At 39.5% G+C, this 17,601-nt stretch overlaps 1 protein-coding gene across 1 annotated transcript in view; it reads right to left on the bottom strand.

The window, feature by feature from the left end:
• COL16A1 (collagen type XVI alpha 1 chain) overlaps window positions 1-17,601 on the bottom strand; it is a 176,895-nt gene that overhangs the window by 37,407 nt on the left and 121,887 nt on the right. Inside the window, exons 34-50 of the mRNA XM_075853167.1 lie at window positions 16,482-16,523; window positions 16,307-16,342; window positions 15,899-15,952; window positions 15,369-15,437; window positions 10,454-10,507; window positions 10,039-10,065; window positions 9,563-9,604; window positions 9,445-9,486; window positions 7,630-7,683; window positions 6,772-6,825; window positions 6,498-6,536; window positions 6,217-6,324; window positions 4,492-4,518; window positions 4,312-4,383; window positions 4,192-4,236; window positions 3,345-3,389; window positions 462-515 (exon numbers count right to left, since the gene is read on the bottom strand). Coding sequence (XP_075709282.1) covers window positions 462-515; window positions 3,345-3,389; window positions 4,192-4,236; window positions 4,312-4,383; window positions 4,492-4,518; window positions 6,217-6,324; window positions 6,498-6,536; window positions 6,772-6,825; window positions 7,630-7,683; window positions 9,445-9,486; window positions 9,563-9,604; window positions 10,039-10,065; window positions 10,454-10,507; window positions 15,369-15,437; window positions 15,899-15,952; window positions 16,307-16,342; window positions 16,482-16,523 — 864 coding nt within the window. The remainder of the gene's footprint in view (window positions 1-461; window positions 516-3,344; window positions 3,390-4,191; window positions 4,237-4,311; window positions 4,384-4,491; window positions 4,519-6,216; window positions 6,325-6,497; window positions 6,537-6,771; window positions 6,826-7,629; window positions 7,684-9,444; window positions 9,487-9,562; window positions 9,605-10,038; window positions 10,066-10,453; window positions 10,508-15,368; window positions 15,438-15,898; window positions 15,953-16,306; window positions 16,343-16,481; window positions 16,524-17,601) is intronic.

Genomic DNA, 17,601 nt, shown 5'->3' with positions numbered 1-17,601 from the left:
TTAGGTTTTGAAGAAGCTACTTTGCACAAACATAATCATAATCATAAATGATCAGCCATGTTAAAGGCTATGGTAACCTTTGAAGACAATTTTTTTTTACAGTGTATTAGAGTGTTAAATGCAACTTTGTAATTGTTTTTTATTAAAAATAAAATAAAAATTAAGATACAGCTTCTATGTATCTGGATACGTAGAAGCTGTATCTTGCACTAAAATCGAATCTGTCAGGTCAGTGGGACTGACGGCTTTGGTGACAGCGGGTCCAGCTTGTCTTCAAAGGTTTACATAGCCTTTAAGTGTGAGACAGTGGCTGCCTACCAGCAAAAATAAAAAAGACCATAACATTTCGTATTATAATAACAGACAAGGAAATCACACTTTCTAACTATTTGAAACTTTTTTTTAGTATTTAGTTTTTTTCTTATTTTTTTCGAAATGATAGCTTTTTATTAATGAATTACCTGCTCTCCTTTATCTCCATGAGACCCAGCTGGTCCTCGTTCTCCTTGCATGCCCTTTAAATGAAACAGATATTGTAAACTTCTGTCTGATTATGTGCCCAAGAAGCTTGCTCCAGACACTGCCGTTAATCTAGAGTTTATTTCCCAGTGTTTGGAGCAGTGGTAATACTCACCCGTTTTCCATTGCTAGATGAGAAATGTAGCATATATCGTGGATATTGTACTTTTTTTTATTGACACTTGCTTACAATTACAAAAAATTGCAGTCAAGTGTGGTTCTTCTATATGTTGTTTTTTTCCTCCCATTTTTGAAACTTAGGAGAACATATGGTAAGAATTTGAAGACTTTATCTTCCAATGAAAGATATTCTATTAATGGTGCAGCTATATATTGCAATTTTTATGTGAATGCAAAAGTCAAACATCATATTAACGTCATGGTCAATTCTTGGTTAAAGAGGTGAGAGTTAGACATTTAACCATAGAAGAATATCAATAAAACAGGTGACACAGGTTGTATAATGTACATAACACCAGTTACAGTTATAAAAGGATGGAGGGATGTGTATCAGGCTATATTTCATTGCTGTACATAGAATATTTTGTTTCAGGATATATAAGCACAATAATGCTTAACATTAGCAGTAGGTTATTGAAATAGAATATAAAATTGAGTAAGCATAAGTCTGGGCTGTTAATACCTTCTGCCATATGCACTATTCAGTTCACCATAATGATGTGACTATGACTATGTTTTTTATTTCAATTAAATCCCAAATCCTTTGACAGATCCATTAAATGAGAAATGACAACGTTTTTGAACAGGCATTAACATAACTCCCTTGCTTGATACAGATCCCTGAGATATAGTATAGTAAAAGGCACATCGAAGACGGAAGAATAATCCCAGTCACCAAAAACAAATGCAGAAAAACAGCTAGGTTAGGTGAACAAATACGCGTAGAAGACTTGACTAGGACAACGAGACATTGGGCTCACAGGGAGGGACATGTAAGATGTGAGGACAAAGTGGAATTTTCACATTATAGTAGTGACAAAGCACATATAGTAATGTAAAGTTGGGGTAAGAGGTTCAAGGTTACAAATGATATAAAAATGTGGTGGCCAAGTCCAGTCCTAAAAATCTATCAGCAGTGCATTTTTTTTCTGGTCTCTTCACAGACTCACAGCTGAAATCATTAAAGTGGTTATCCCATAAATGATTTTCATACCAAAAGTCCTGAAATACTGTTGATAGCTATATCAAAGTAAATTGCAGTGTTTCTAGTATGAAAAAAAATCATATATTGCTTCCCTGTGTCCCCCTTGGTGCTGCTGCTAATCCGTGCCGCTGGGGGAGGTGCTCTGAGCAGAATTTAGTCTTCTTCCCTCCTGGCAGCTGACAATATAGTCCATTCTTACTTTGCAATCCAGCTTTACAATCCTGACAAGCTAAGAAGAAGGAGTCACCTCAGCTATACTGCCATATGCTCCTGCAGAGGCTTTGCTCCTTTCCTGACAAGCAGGGAAGAAAGCTATTTCTATTGGCTGCTCTGCAGTGAACAGAGGATCGCTACGCAGAGACCAGACTGTGGGGAGAGAGACTGAGCATTCGTATCCATCAGCAGCCAGCTCATTGCAAATTGCAACATGTAGTGCCATACTATGTAAGTAAACCTTATAACTCTTCACAGGATACATTTTTTGTATGAGTTTAAATACAAAATGTGTTTATAATTTGATGCTAGATTTAAATAAACATAATATTCGTCATGGGATAACTCCTTAAATGCTGTTAGCTGACACTGGTTACTAAATAATATAGCAGTGCATTTCCCTGGTAATTTGAGAAACCTATACTATTAGGGAATGTTGAGGACCAACTCTATGACTATAACAGGAACCTTAATGAAAATCATTAAAAAATCAGGTGATTCAAAAGAAAAAAAAAATTGTAGGAAATACAGAAAAATGTATTTATAAAAAATAATATTTAAAGATAAAGTAACTTTTCTATAGGACACGTCTTGTCAACTTTTACTGGAAATCTAAAACTCATCATGAAATTTAAATTTCTAATACTAATACAAATTCCCTCTATTTCAATGGCTGGCTTTCAAAACCCACTATGTGTGTACCATACTACCACTCCTTTTATTGCCTTTTTGATATTTAAAGTTTAGCTAAACGTTTGACAAACTTCTGACATGTCATAGTGACATGTCAGAAGTTTGGATTGGTGGGGGTCCGAGCACTGAGACTCCCGCCAATCGCTAGAACAAAGCAGCTGAAGCGTTTGTGTGAGCGCTCAGCCGCTTCGTGTCTGTTCGGCTGTTTCCAGAAATAAATGTATCTGTGTATGGACTCAATAGAAAGTCTATGAGCCCCGTATTCCGATACATTGGCTTTCCGGTAAAAGCCGAACAGACACAAAGCAACTGAGCGCTCACACGAGCACTTCAGCTGCTTCGTTCTAGAGATTGGTGGGGGTCTCAGTGGTTGGACCCCCACCAATCCAAACGTTTGTCAAATGTTTGTCAAAAGTTTGTCAAATGTTTAGCTACCCTTTAACTGTTTATCTACACACAAAATTGTATCTTGAAGTCAAGTTATAACAAAATTGTATGGGACTTTAAACATTTGAAAATACAGAGAATGTGGCAGTTTGAGGAGATTTATAGACAAAGACGGTGAATCTTGAAACACAAGGGATAAAGATTGTCTCACAAGTGATAAGACTTTGGGCACATAAGGGATGAAATTTGAAGTCGCATCAGATGTGGCACAAGAGGTAAGTTTATTGGCACAGCATTGGTGAAGTTATGTGGCATAGGGGGTTGAGGATAAGCGAGCGAGCAGGTGGGGGGAGAGTTACATTCTTACAGGTAGTCCGGGAGAGCCAGGAGAGCCTGGAAAACCTGGGGGCCCCTGAGGGAAAAAATAGGGGTATCACAATCCAAAAGCCACTGTCGAAGGAAGGAGGAACAAGAGCACCCTGACCCTTCGGGGAGAGGAGCATCAACACTTATTAATATGGTTAGAGTTGTTAAATGTTATACTTTTGATATGAGAAGCTGGATATTTTTCTAAAGGAATCCACCAGATAACAATATTTAGAAACTTTTAAAATGTATGTGGTTCCTGACTGTATTTTCCAAATCATATTTTGAGATCTCTGAGTTATTTTATATGCAAACAAATAACAGAACACATTACCTAATATAATATTTACACAATAACCTCCTGCTTCTGGTAGTAGATAGTCTACAGAATATTGAAAATAAAAAAGTGGGACGCTTATTGTGCAAATTTCACATTTGGTTGTGTTTTCCCTTAAGGAGCTTAAAGAGCATAGTGCTACATGTACTCTGTATGGATTGATCCATACTCTTTTCAGGGTCTTCTATGAGGCAGGACAGCTGTCAAAAGAAGATGCTTTGAAGGAAGCATGAGACAACAAACATAAATATTGCTTACATTGCAGATCTCATAACCTTTCCAAGGTTGAACAAGTGGTAGGAACCATTCATTCATTCATTCATACATTCATTCATTCATTCATTCATTCATTCATTCATTCATTCATTCATTCATTCATTCACCATGAATAATGTATGGTTAAGTAAAAAGATTATATTTCCTATTGCTAAAACAATAACACTAATCTAAGAATAATCCTTCCAGTCTTTGTACATTATTAGCTGTATTTTGGTTAAATGCAGTTACTTACTGGTTGTCCCTGAGAGCCGGGAAAACCTCTTGCACCTGGAGATCCCTGTTAGAGGCAAATAAAGAAATGAGATTGAGGAGATTCTATAAATATGGCCAACTACATCAAAGTAGTCCTTACCTCTTCACCCTTTAGACCAGGTAATCCTGGGACACCTGGGTGGCCTGGACAATCAGAATCGGGTTCATCTCCCTAAAAATGTTGAATATTTAGAGATTTCTGTGTCGTCTTTGGACCAAATAGTACAATGTGTAGCATATGTAGATGATTAAAATAATTATTACATGGTAAAATGCTTACCACTTCATCATTCTTCTCTGAAAGACACTATAAAGTGCAGAAAAAAAAAATTATTAGAAAAATTCTTTCATAGAAAGGAAACATATATTATAGGTTTAATTGAATTAGTTTACAATAGCTGACACTTGAAACACAAAAGCTCATAGCAGTTAGCATTGACATTAAACATGTGATCTTCAAGAATCCAATGCTTGGTTATACGGGTACTATACACTTAGTGTGACGGTTATTTTCAGCTTCAAATAAGAGTAGAATTACTGAGATTTCATTAAAAAACATTGCAATACCACAAACAAGCTATATAGTAAATAGGACAGAGGAAAGAAATGAACAGAATGCACATTACAATCATTCACTTATTTAAAGTTAGATTGGTTGGACAATAGAATTTTGTTACAACTTGAATGAATGCCTTTACAAACAATGTACAAAAGCAATAGGACATGTATTACATCTAGTATACACACATAGCTACTATACACTGACAAAGAGGAAGCTCCTTTTAGGGCCACATCACCTTATCACACAGTCGCCTCTTTGTCTTACCATCTTAGTAATAACTATCAATCTACAGTAACAAATGTATTTAAAATAGCTAATGCAAATTCATAGTTTTCTAGAAACTAAGGGTGAGACTAAGGGTCCACTTACACGGCCAGAAGTGGGCCGCTTAAACGTGCGCCGATCAATGAGACAGCTCGTTGATCGGCGCTCATTTGCTCCTTTCAAAAGGAGCTATGTATGGGGACGAGCGTTCGTTACTGTTCGTTACTGATCGCTTGTTCCCATACATTTCTATCATGTCGGCAGCACGTCTCCCTGTTTACACAGGGAGATTTGCTTCCGACAACGATAATATTTTAGACTGCATAAACTATACAATCAGCCGATGAACGAGCGTTTGCTCGTTCTTCAGCTGATCGTTGTCTTTTTTACACGGGGTAATGATTGGGAAAGAGCGTTCATATGAACTCTCATTTGCCCGATAATTGGCCCGTGTAAAAGGGATTTAATACACAATACATTAGCATTAATGACACACAAAAATGCATTTTAAAGGTATGAACACTATTGTAGTGGGAAAAAATATAACATTGATTTGTGTATCTTGAGAGGTTTATGGTCTATCTGTATTGCTTTTTCTGACATCCATGCCTGTGGAGCTGCAGGTTCAGGGCTCTGTGGGTGTTCCCTCTTAGCATGCTCTCTCTCCCCATTCCTACTTTCAATTCTTTGGTCTGTGTACATGTGTTTCCTCCCCTTCCCTCTCCATTACTAATATGGCTGTTGAAGCTGTGATTTCGGTGAGAAAATTATATTTGTGAAATATATAGCATCCTATGTGTAATACAGGACTGCATTATTAGACAATACATGAGTGGTTTGAATGTAGCATGTACTTATGGAGCAGTAGCTGTATCAGCCAAGTGCACAAAGGTTTGTATAAGAGCTGTATACATGGTAGGATATTTTAAATCATGACTAGTTGTTTAATTTTTTGTTTTGCATTCACTTAGGCAAAAACAAGGTGCAAAGAGCCTTTAAGGAATAAAGATATTCGTGCATATATGGTAAGTCTACTTATCATCATAGAATTAAATAACGACATACAATCTGAGCGCATTTTATTAATTCCTCATGATGTCAATCGACAACTGCAGAAAATCACACAAACGCTCTCATTCACATGACAAGGTTGTTCACCTATGTACAACATCGGCATACCCTCTCACAGTCCTCTGCTCCAGGAATCCCAGGTTGGCCTTGTTCTCCTTTTTCTCCTTTCACGGCGCTGGGAATGTTCTGCCCATTGGCACAGTCCCCACAAATACTCTGTATGAAGCAGGGGGATATCAGATAAACTAGATCACCCCCATAAAGTGGCTGGTGCTTTGTTCCAAGGATTTCCCACTAGACACACAAACTTCAAAAACAGGCCACTAAAATATATTAAACCTTTGTTGTAGTCCCACAATCCTTTTTGTCTTTCCCTATGACATCCTCACCTTCAGGATATCAATGGTTCTTTCTGCAGCCAGGGCTTCCTGTGAAGAAAAAATGTCTCAGAATGTTGTACTGTAGGTCTAAGACACATGGGACACACATAACTGCACAGTGACCCTGCAAAGCAAAATGGCACGATGGGAACACCAGAAAAGGGGAGGGAAGTTGTGCACATGTCACAGCTGCCCAACTTCTTCTGTGTGACAGGGGTTAGGGGTACATGTAAAGGGCGTGGCACTGACACACAGCAGAAGCACACCAGCGCTCTATACCTACCAGTTTTCCTGGCAATCCAGGTGGTCCTGGCATACCATTGTGTCCGGGCAAACCCTACAGTCAAGGAAGAAATCTGGGGCTAAAGCATGTGCCATTTGTCTCGATCATCTGCAATGTGTGCCTCCGATACACCCATATAATGCACTAACAATTCCAAGAGTGCTAGCAGGACACACAAGGCAGAAATGAAGGGGTACTCTGCTCCCCCCATAGTTTGCTGACTGGCACTGCACTTGCTCTCTTTCTCTTTCATTTTTGGGCTTGAAGGCTGCTATTTGTCTTGTTAGACTAACTGGAACACATCAAATTTATGTTAAAAAAAATCTCTACTACAAAAGGAAAGTGAACTTCTATGTACTTTATATTTTAGCCTTCTAGTTCCTTTGAACATTACTTGGGGGGTAACGGGATATTGCAGTTAAATTCCCCCCCCCAAAATTAGGTTTTGAGTAGAACTAAATATAGGCACAAGTATGGCACTGATGCCTTTCTAGTATTTCGAACATTACAGTACTTTTATAGAATTATTGCCTTCATAACCTTCTGGAGATTTACAAGCATTCTGCATTTGGTAGCTACATAACTGCTAATGCTTATTCTATAATATCCACCAAAATATAGTCCCACATTCTAGGCATATTATAAAACTCACCTGGAACTGGTCATGCAAAGTCATGCACCATGGTGATATCTTCTGTATTATATCTATTCAGGCCCCCCATGTGTTCAATATCTATGTCATGCTCACTGGAAAAATGTTGCTAATGACAGTATTATCATGCATGAAAATTCCCACTATGGATGTTGAAGGAAGACCCAGTCCTTTCCCTCCCTCCCTAAATTAAGAATACGGCTCACCTGGTGACCGGTAAATCCAGGAGGACCGGGAGGTCCAGGTGGTCCAGGGGGTCCCTGAAATAGAGGGGATAATTGAACAGTAAAGAGTTATGAGGAGACTGCAACCATTCGTAGATGAATTTGATTCAATAAATTTGCAACTATAATATGTACATGAACAGCAAAAAAGTAAACTGGTGATGTCCAGATTTTCAGGCAGCGTCTGCTGGACATCCCGTAAGAACTTACAGATGAAAGTAATTTGCTAACAGCATATTTCTGCATATAAATATTTGTAAAAATGTTGTTCCCGCTAATTACAGTATGTAACATAACATAAAGGTCAGGGGCAGATATACTATAACCTGTGATCCTGCACAGGGGCCCAGCAGGTAAGGGGGCCCTCTGCCTCCTTTAAAGCTGCTATCGGCATCCTATTGTCTATTAGATTACACGTAAGGGATGGAGCTAATGCATTTCATAGCTCACAATTATTGGTGGATGGTTGGAGAGACAAAAGGGAGATCATACTCTATGATTGGAGAGCAAAGGACACATATACTGTTCTTGCCCTCTGTCCGTCATTGAACAAGTAACAAATAAAATGTAATGTAAAATTATGTCAGTACAAAAGTGAGTCCTTATATAATGTAGCAATACTGAGACCTACAGAAATGCTTGTCCCAACAAACTTGCACTGTTAGGCCCCATTGGCACGTGTCGGATTGGGCACAGATTCCGGCATGGATTTCATGCCAAAATCCTCGTAAAATCGCACAACAATTTACATTCTATGCATGTGAATGCAGTTTCCGCAAAACACTATTCACATGCTATGGAAAATTTCTGCGCAGATTCCACATGGAAAATCGGAGGATTTTAAATGACAATGGGGGTAATCCTCATGTGGGTCTGCTGCAAACCCGCAACAGATCCATGGCACATCCTCAGCGGAAATCCAAGGGTAAGCCTTGAATTGTTTCCATGGAACTACAATGGATTTAAAGTGCAGTGTGAATGTTACCCTTGGTCTACATATATGAGAGTCTACATTGCATATTAGTCATCACAAGGAGGTTAAAATTTCTGGTATTTTACACTAGTCTGTAATACTTCTGTTATGTATACTAATAGTTTTTGTATAGCATGTAGGTCAAAAAGAGCAATATGGGCAGTACTGACATTTTTTGGGGTATGGTTTGGGCAATTATGATTTTTTTTTACTGTACTTTTCAATTTATTATGCAAACACTGTACCTGGGTTTCCTAATGACTGCATTACTGGCCACAGGAAAAATGCCATTAGATGTATTGTAAGTACAGGGATGAAAAGTAAAAATACAGAGAGAATGAAGACAAACAGTAAGCTTTTTATTGTGTTGGCCATCTGATAACCACTTATTTAGAGAGCTATTATGAACTCCTTCAACCATGAGCACCATAGCTGCACCCCAAATGTGAGAACCTTGTTGTTGGTACATCAACAGTTTATTGTGAGATAAGTGCAAAGATTTTATCCCATATGTTCTTATTAATAGAAAATAGAAATCTTCAAAAATAGGAATAACTGCTTCACAAGCAGTAAGAATTTAACCACGCTAAATGTATGGTATAATTTCCAATAATCTCTTGCCATTTCTTCTTTCGTATAGTAGAGCTAGTAAGTCCTTTATATGGAATTTGTGTAGCATGCTAGCATGCATATGGTTGTTGGGCAAATTACTTGTTTTTTTAAGATGACGTAAACGTATGAAATAACTATTGACAAATAAGAAGGATAAACAGTAAGAAGACATTCTCCAAACTAAAATACTCGAAAGAAGACTTAAAACCCACCTGAATTCCATATCGCCAGAAATCACCATTCTCGGTATTACCCTGGGGGGGCAGAAACAAATTTGGTAAGGTAGGAAGGGAATTAAGACGTCCATTATAAGTTAAAAAAAAAACTTACCATCCATGGTCCAGGAGGACATGCACACACTCCCCCTTCTCCCTAAAATTTGACAAATATCCAGCTGTAAAAATGCATGGTCTAGGTGACATTTTTCTGTGTATACGTTAAGGGCACCATGGTGTATGTTGAGTTATGGGATATCAGCAGAATAACTGAATGACTAACACTCTGTTAACATATGTGTTTAGCAACCCCATCAGGGCTTCTGTCGGGGTTTCCATACCTTTTGACCGCAAGAATAGCAGAGAATGCAGCACTATTATTGTTGTCACCCCTATGGGCGCAATTCGTTTTGAACTAATGATGGATCTGGACCACTATGACTTCTGTTATGAACGGAAGCTATAGTGTAGTTATGGATAGAGACATTAAACAGAAGTCAAAGTCATTAAACCAATAATATAACTGTAGTGATAAAAGAATAGCAGAACAATAAAATGTAGTTATTCATGACTATAGAATAAGGCACTTACTTTTTCACCTCTGTCTCCCTTGTCACCCTAGACAGATAAGATACATGTTTTGGTAAAGGCAATATATCTGAACAAATGTTAAGTTAAAGGTGGGAATAACATTTTACACAATTTGGTTAAATAGGGTAGTTACTCTTAGTAACAACACAGTACATTAACAAGGTACATGTATCTTAGGAGAAGGGGAAACAGTTCATTGAGAAGATGACACCAGCAATCCAAAGTTGGTCTTTGGAATCACCATGTAGAATAACAGGAACATTTATCAAAAAAGGATGAGTTGGCAGCTCAGTCTTTATTCAGTCCTACTTGAACACAACCAAAATTTCAGCTCAAGGATCTTGCCAGCAGGAACAGATAGAGAGTTGTGGACAGTGGGATAAATGGCTGGAAAATATATGGGTCCGTTACTTACTGTTCTACCATTACTTCCTGGGTATCCTGGTTTGCCTGATGTTCCATCCTGTCCCTATTAGAAAAACAACAACTTTTAAACAATATTTTGTCTCTAGTACAAAATAATCATATTTAGTCGATTTAATTAAAATATACCAAATGGTTCAATCTAAAACAAAACGCATAAGAAAATAAGAGAATGAAATTAGGAAAGAAAGAATACAGAAACGCAGCTTAACTGCACGCGCATTCTTTAATCAAAATTTTTCTGTTGCAGCTTACTTTCATTTTTAAAACTTCCCCATTCAAGGAAATAAAATGTTCACACATTGCTTTGTCACCTCCCAAAAATGACGATCATTGCTGCTTGGACCAATTTACAGTTTTATTTTATTTTTGCACGAATGTCTATGGGAAAGTCATTTTTTGGGGGGTTAAAGCTGGTCATCAACATTAGATTCTGTTGTTGGCAGAATGGACGTTTGCCTGACAGCTATCATCCACGACTCCCTTAATAACATTCACTTATTTTTTGTTGCACAGAATAACAACTGGTGTTCACAGATAATGTATCTATCTTTACATATATATATATATATAATCACACACACATCGCGCCGCTTGCGTCGTTGAATGTCCGGGCAAGGCAGCTTGCCAATCAGCGCCTTTCAACGACGCAACGTTGAAAGCCACTGATTGGCCAGGAAGAATGACTTGCCGTGCCACTCAGCACCACGTCGTTCAGCCCCAGCAGACCTGCATTGCAAGAAGGTGGCACGGGAACGGGTTTAGGTGAGTATGTAAAGTTTTTTTTTTGCTAAAAGTGTGAGGGGCTATATGTGCAGCGCTATCTAAACGGGGTAGGGTTGTATGTGGGGACTATATGTGCAGCACTACCTACAGGGGTGTAGGTTTATATGTGGGGGGCTATATGTGCAGCACTATCTACAAGGGATAGGGCTGTATGTGGGAGCTATATAAGGAGGACTATCTACAGGGGGGCTATATGTGCAGCACTATCTACAGGGGGTAGGGCTGTATGTGGGGGCTATATGAGGAGCACTATCTACAGGGGGGCTATATGAGGAGGAATATCTACAGGGGAGCTATATGTGCAGCACTATCTACAGGGGGTAGGGCTGTATGTAGGGGCTATATGTGGAGCACTATCTACAGGGGGCTATATGTGGAGCACTATCTACAGGGGGTAGGGCTGTATGTAGGGGCTATATGAGCACTATCTACAGGGGGGCTATATGTGGAGCACTATCTACAGGTGGTGGGACTATATGTAGAGCACTATCTACAGGGTGGGGCTGTATGCAGGGACAATATGTGGAGCACTATCTACACGGTGGGGCTGTATGCAGGGACTATATGTGGAGCACTATCTACAGGGTGGGGCTGTATGCGGGGGCTATATGTGGAGCACTATCTACAGGGGGGCTGTGTGGGGGCTATGAGGAGCACTATCTACAGGGGGCTATATATTTAGCACTATCTACAGGGGGTGGGGGCTCTATGTGGAGCACTATCTACAGGGGGGCTGTATGTGAGGGCTATATGTGGAGCACTATCGACAGGGGGTGGGGCTATATGTGGAGCACTATCGACAGGGGGAGGGGGCTATATGTGGAGCACTATCTACAGGGGTGTGGTCTATATGTGGAACACTATCTACAGGGGTGGAGGCTATATGTAGAGCACTATCTACAGGGGGTGGGGGGCTATATGTGGGGCACTATTTACAGGTGGTGGGGGCTATATGTGGAGCACTATCTACAGGGTCGGGGGCAATATGTGGAGCACTATCAACAGGGGGTGGGGTCTATATGTGGAGCACTACCTACAGGGGGTTGGCGCTATATGTGGAGCACTATCAACAGGGGCTATCTACAGGGGCTCCATGGGGGGTGCAGTATCTACAGGGGGCTCTATGTAGGGCACTGTCTACAGGGGGCTCCATGGTGGTGCTATCTACAGGGGGCTCTATGGGGGGCACTATATACAGGGACACTGGGTGTGTGTGTGTGTGTGTGTGTGTGTGTGTGTCTGTATGGGACACAGTTTATGGTGCTATTATAATCAGGGACACAGTGTTATTATAATTAGTGGTGCAGTGTATGGCGCTATTATATTTAGGGACTTAGTGTGTGGCAATTACGGTCGATTTTTACGGTCGTGTGCATGGGGCCTAAATCTGTTGTACATTTTTAATTTTCTACCAGACTGCTTGAGCGATTTATTCCATTTGAACCCCTGTATCAGTCATTTCTTAATAAAGTCTAATATTGCTTTCAAATGACTCTAAAAAGCAGTACTGTAATAACAACTATTTCTGCATCCAATTTGTAGTCTAGAAGGAGATATAAGCTTCTTGCTTCAAATATTGAAACTATAGCTACCTGATTTATAAGGGCAGGAGTAATATGCATATTCCAAAATACACTATTCATATTTATATAGTTCAATGTGGGATGGTGTGACTTATTGTACATGTACTAATATTAAAGGGGTTGGCCAGGAAAAAAATATTTTCTAAAAAGTGTCCCCCAGCCTTGGTTTGCTTTCCCTAAAACCCCCTACTAACTTTCTAAACAGTTTCTGTATGATCTCAATAGTCACTGCTGCTCTTTCTGTTTGTTTACATCCCTTGCTTCTGGTCCTGGCTGTTTCCTGTCTTGTAACCCACCATACCCATCCCTTGCAGCATCTGAGCAGACAGCTTACATTCCCCCCTCTTCCTCCACAGCATCTTAGCTATTTGCATACTGCCATGCCCCTCTATGTTCACAGGTCATTCCCTGCACTAATAAGTCTCCCAGCTCCCTGCACTGTCACACACACCCAGTAATTATCACACAGGGGGAGGGGATTATATAAATGGGGGATAAGGGTTATATACAGGGATGATGGGGGTTATATACAGGGATGATGGGGTTTGTATACAGGGATGATGGAGGTTATATACAGGGATGATGAGCGTAATACACAGGAATGTTGGGGTTATAAACACAGATGATGGGGTTATAAACAGGGATGATGATGTAATACACAGGGATGATGGGGGGTTATACACATGGATAATATAAATCCGTCATACCTGTATACAACCTGTATGTAACACCCCATCATCCCTGTGTATTACTACAACATCCCTGTATATAACCCCGATCATCCCTGTGTATTACCTCATCATTCCTGTATATAACCCCCATCATCTCTATGTATTACCTCATCATCCGTGTATTACCTCATCATCCCTGTATATAACCCCCATCATCCCTGTGTATTACCTCATCATCTCTGTGTATTACCCCATCATCCCTGTGTATTACCCCATCATCCCTGTATATAACCCCCATCATCCCTGTATATAACCGCCTTCATCCCCATGTATTACCCCATTATATAACCCGCGTCATCCCTGTGTATTACCTCATCATCCCTGTGTAAAACCCCCCTCATCCCTGTGTATTACCTCACCATCCCTGTATATAACCACCATTATCCCTGTGTATCACCCTATTACATAACCCCCATTATATGTATATTACCTCATCATCCCTGTATATAACACCCATCATCCTGTGTATTATACCCCATTATCCCTGTGTATTACCCCAACAGCCTATACAGGGATGAAGGCGGTTATACACAGCGATGATGGGGGTTATATACAGTGTTGATGGGAGTTATATACAGGGATGATGGCCCCATCATTCCTGTATATAACCCCCATCAGCCCTGTATTTATATAGCCCAATCATCCCTTTATTTATATAGCCCCAATCATCCCTGTATTTATATAACCCCTGTAATAACTGTATATACCATCAGGGGGGTGCCACCACTGTGGGGACGGTGCTGCGGGTGGGGGCAAGGGGGGTGGTGGGGTGTATTGGCGATGATAGGAGATGGACGGGCAGTACGGGAACTCTGAGATAGGAGGAGGAGGAGGGAGCGTGTACAAGCAGAGATGACGTCCCGTGTCTCTGCTCAGCCAGCACTTCCTGCTGTGTAAAGACACGGCGCGTCATCAACTATGTTTACAGGCGGCGGGACAAGAGAAGGCGGAGCTCTGTAGTACTCATGAAACATCCGCCCGCCCACTGCCTGTAAATGAAGTTGATGACCCGCCGTGCCCTGCTCAGCCGGAAGTGCTGGCTGAGCAAAGACATGGAACTGAAATATTTACCGCAAATCAGAACAGAGTAACGAAGCCAGAGGTAAATTGACATTATATTAGAAAGTTACTTCTATTTGTCCAATTAAGTTAAAATATAAATAAAATGTATTCCTGGACAACCCCTTTAAGTCTAGTGTTGTAAATAAGTCAGCAGTTTCTTACAACTGCAGGAAAACCATTTGTTAAGGTAGCTTACACTCTTTGCAGACACATTATCTAAAAACTTGTATTTAATAGGTACATCATCATTAGGCAAACTTTTATGAGAACTGGAGCCAAACATCTAGAAAGTACATTTCTTAAATGTCTGAAATGAAACCAAATGTTTGTATACAAAAAGAGATTCTGTAGATATGAGTAGATATAGATTCTATGACTTAGGGCTCGTTCAGATCTATGTTCCGGGTTCCATTGTTCTGCTCCGTCATAGCAGCAGAAAAATGAGAAAACGTTGAACACGGGATCCGTTGCATAACGGAAACCAATAGCGTCCAGCTAAACCCATTCACTTTTATGGGTTCTATCGAGTCTCCGTCATGGTTTGTCATTTTACCAGACATAATAGTGCAGCATGCTGCGCTCTTTTATCCGTTAAAATTAATGGAATCTGTGACAAAAGTCCCCAATGGAGCCTCCGACAAAGATGTGAACAGCCCCTTATACTTCATTCTAAAAGTAAATGTCAGAAGCATGGGATATTCCTTTATTTATTACATGTCTTTGTCTTATGATCCATTGTACTTACCGGGGGTCCTATGGCACCCATGCCAGGCATTCCAGGGGCTCCTGCTGCCCCTTTTTGTCCATAATTTCCCTGTAGAAGAATAATTTTCCATTATTATTTGTTCATTTTGTTATGGTTTTAGATATTATCTTTCAATTATTCATATTGTTTTAAAAATAGTTTTGTTATTACATATAAATGTAAATGGATGATTTAACATTAGACATAGTAATTATATTTATACCTTATGGGTTGCGAGATATTTTATATTTTTGCATTTGCAAAAAAAAATAGTTTAATGAGAAGATCAGCTATTGACAAGCCAGATTTAGAAAATGCTATACCTGCATGGATCGGCTATCAAACACCAGTTATCCTCTGCTGACCTATTTGATGTGAAGGTTGCAGATAATGGATTTTTCATGGGTTTAAGCCTTGCTATCTCAAACCTTTGAAGCCCAATAAAGCTTCCAACAGTAAAAACACACATATAAAGCAAGAAAACATATAATCTGTTTGCCTGTCTGGCATCAATTAGACTGTGTACTCACCTTTTCACCTTTAGGGCCAAAAAATCCAGGCGGTCCTTGGGGGCCGGGAGGTCCCTATAATCATAATTATCATATACATAATTGGCAAAATAATGTATACATTAAGATTATACATTAAAAAATGAGACATCTGCATATGTCCGTAATATGGAACGGTAGAAGCTCCAAGTGCCGCCATATGGTGCCTATGTAATATGCATGTGATGCTGCATGGCTGTATTTAGGATCCCTCTGATAGCACACGGAGTCACACAGAGGTTTTTTCTCATGGGTTCTGGAAGAAAAAACCTCTTTGTGTCTCCATGTACATTCGTAGGCACACAGATGTGCAGTATTGGATCCCGACTTTGGTCATGTGCATGAGGCCTACATTGACGATTGTGCATGACAGCACTTGATATCACTCACTGTTTTTCCAGGTATGCCAAACTCTCCTTTTTCTCCCTAAGAAATGGACAAAATCAGTGTCAGTATTTATCCCTGATGATGATGATTATTATACTTACTGACCATCTAATGTTCTTGAATACTTAAAGCTTTTTTTTCCTCATGCAAATGACTCACTGGTCATTTTTGTACTTGCCTGTGGTCCTCTTTTCCCTTCTCCTTGAGGCCCTGGGTCTCCCTGGATGAGAAAATACATACATTAAATACATTAAATAAATGAAGCTGGAGGAGATTATGCAGGGTATTGTGATATTGTAATTATCTTCATCTTATAATTCACAGTAAATGCTGCTAATATGTTTAAACCATTATTCAGACCTAAAGACATATATTACTTGTCATCTATGGTTCATTATGGTTTTCCAATTTGTCCCTAAAAATATCGTCTGTCCATAAGTTTTAGATAACTTGTCCTAAAAAAAGGAAGTTTGGTCATAGTGTGTGTGTGTGTGTGTGTGTGTGTGTGTGTGTGTGTGTGTGTGTGTGTGTGTGTGTATTGTAGTATAGTGGAGTATATCAAGGATGTGACTCCCTCCATTTTTTTGTATGCTATTATTATGTATGTAGCAGAAATTGCAAACTGCTTGAGTAAAACACAAGACAAGCTATAGCTCGCTGTTTTCAGCCATGAGTATTGCTTTGAAGAAATACTATTTTGCTACTTTCTTTTTTAATGAGTTTAAGACAAAATATAGGATGTGGGTTCTAGCAGAAGAAGAGGTAGTAACCTAGATACGGGCATATAGTATTATTGGTTGGATAAAAGTTCAAATGAGTTATGTGTATTAAAACCAGTGTTAATTGAACATTTTGTTTACTTCGAATACATTTATTTTGTTCAACAAGGCTAGTAATATGCAAAGATGAAAATTATTTTAAGAGCACCACTGGGGACAGGGACTGATTTGTGTTCCTTCTTTATTATTTATTTTCTTTTGCTTATATGACGCCAAAATATTCTTGTCTGCAGTGAGGGTCGTAATCCAAATACCCAACCTCAGACACGCGTACACTGGTGCCAATTAAATAGGAAGCCAATTAACATATCAGCAGGGGCATACAAAGAAACCATAGGGCCCCATAGCAAAATAAATAATTATAGAAAACAAAAGCCCCTCTGTGCAACCATGGATCCCGTCCCGCCTTTTCCAACACAGTTGTACATATTAGAAATAGTGGCACAGGTCTTCATGAATATGGTCTTTAGCCCAAATGCCATATTTTTTAATGTATTTATGCCAATGATAAAACTGTGG

Source organism: Rhinoderma darwinii, chromosome 2, assembly GCF_050947455.1.
Source record: "Rhinoderma darwinii isolate aRhiDar2 chromosome 2, aRhiDar2.hap1, whole genome shotgun sequence".
Lineage (NCBI taxonomy): Eukaryota > Metazoa > Chordata > Amphibia > Anura > Rhinodermatidae > Rhinoderma > Rhinoderma darwinii.
The sequence above is the reverse complement of the archived record's forward strand: the minus strand, read 5'-3'. Positions and strand labels throughout refer to the sequence as shown.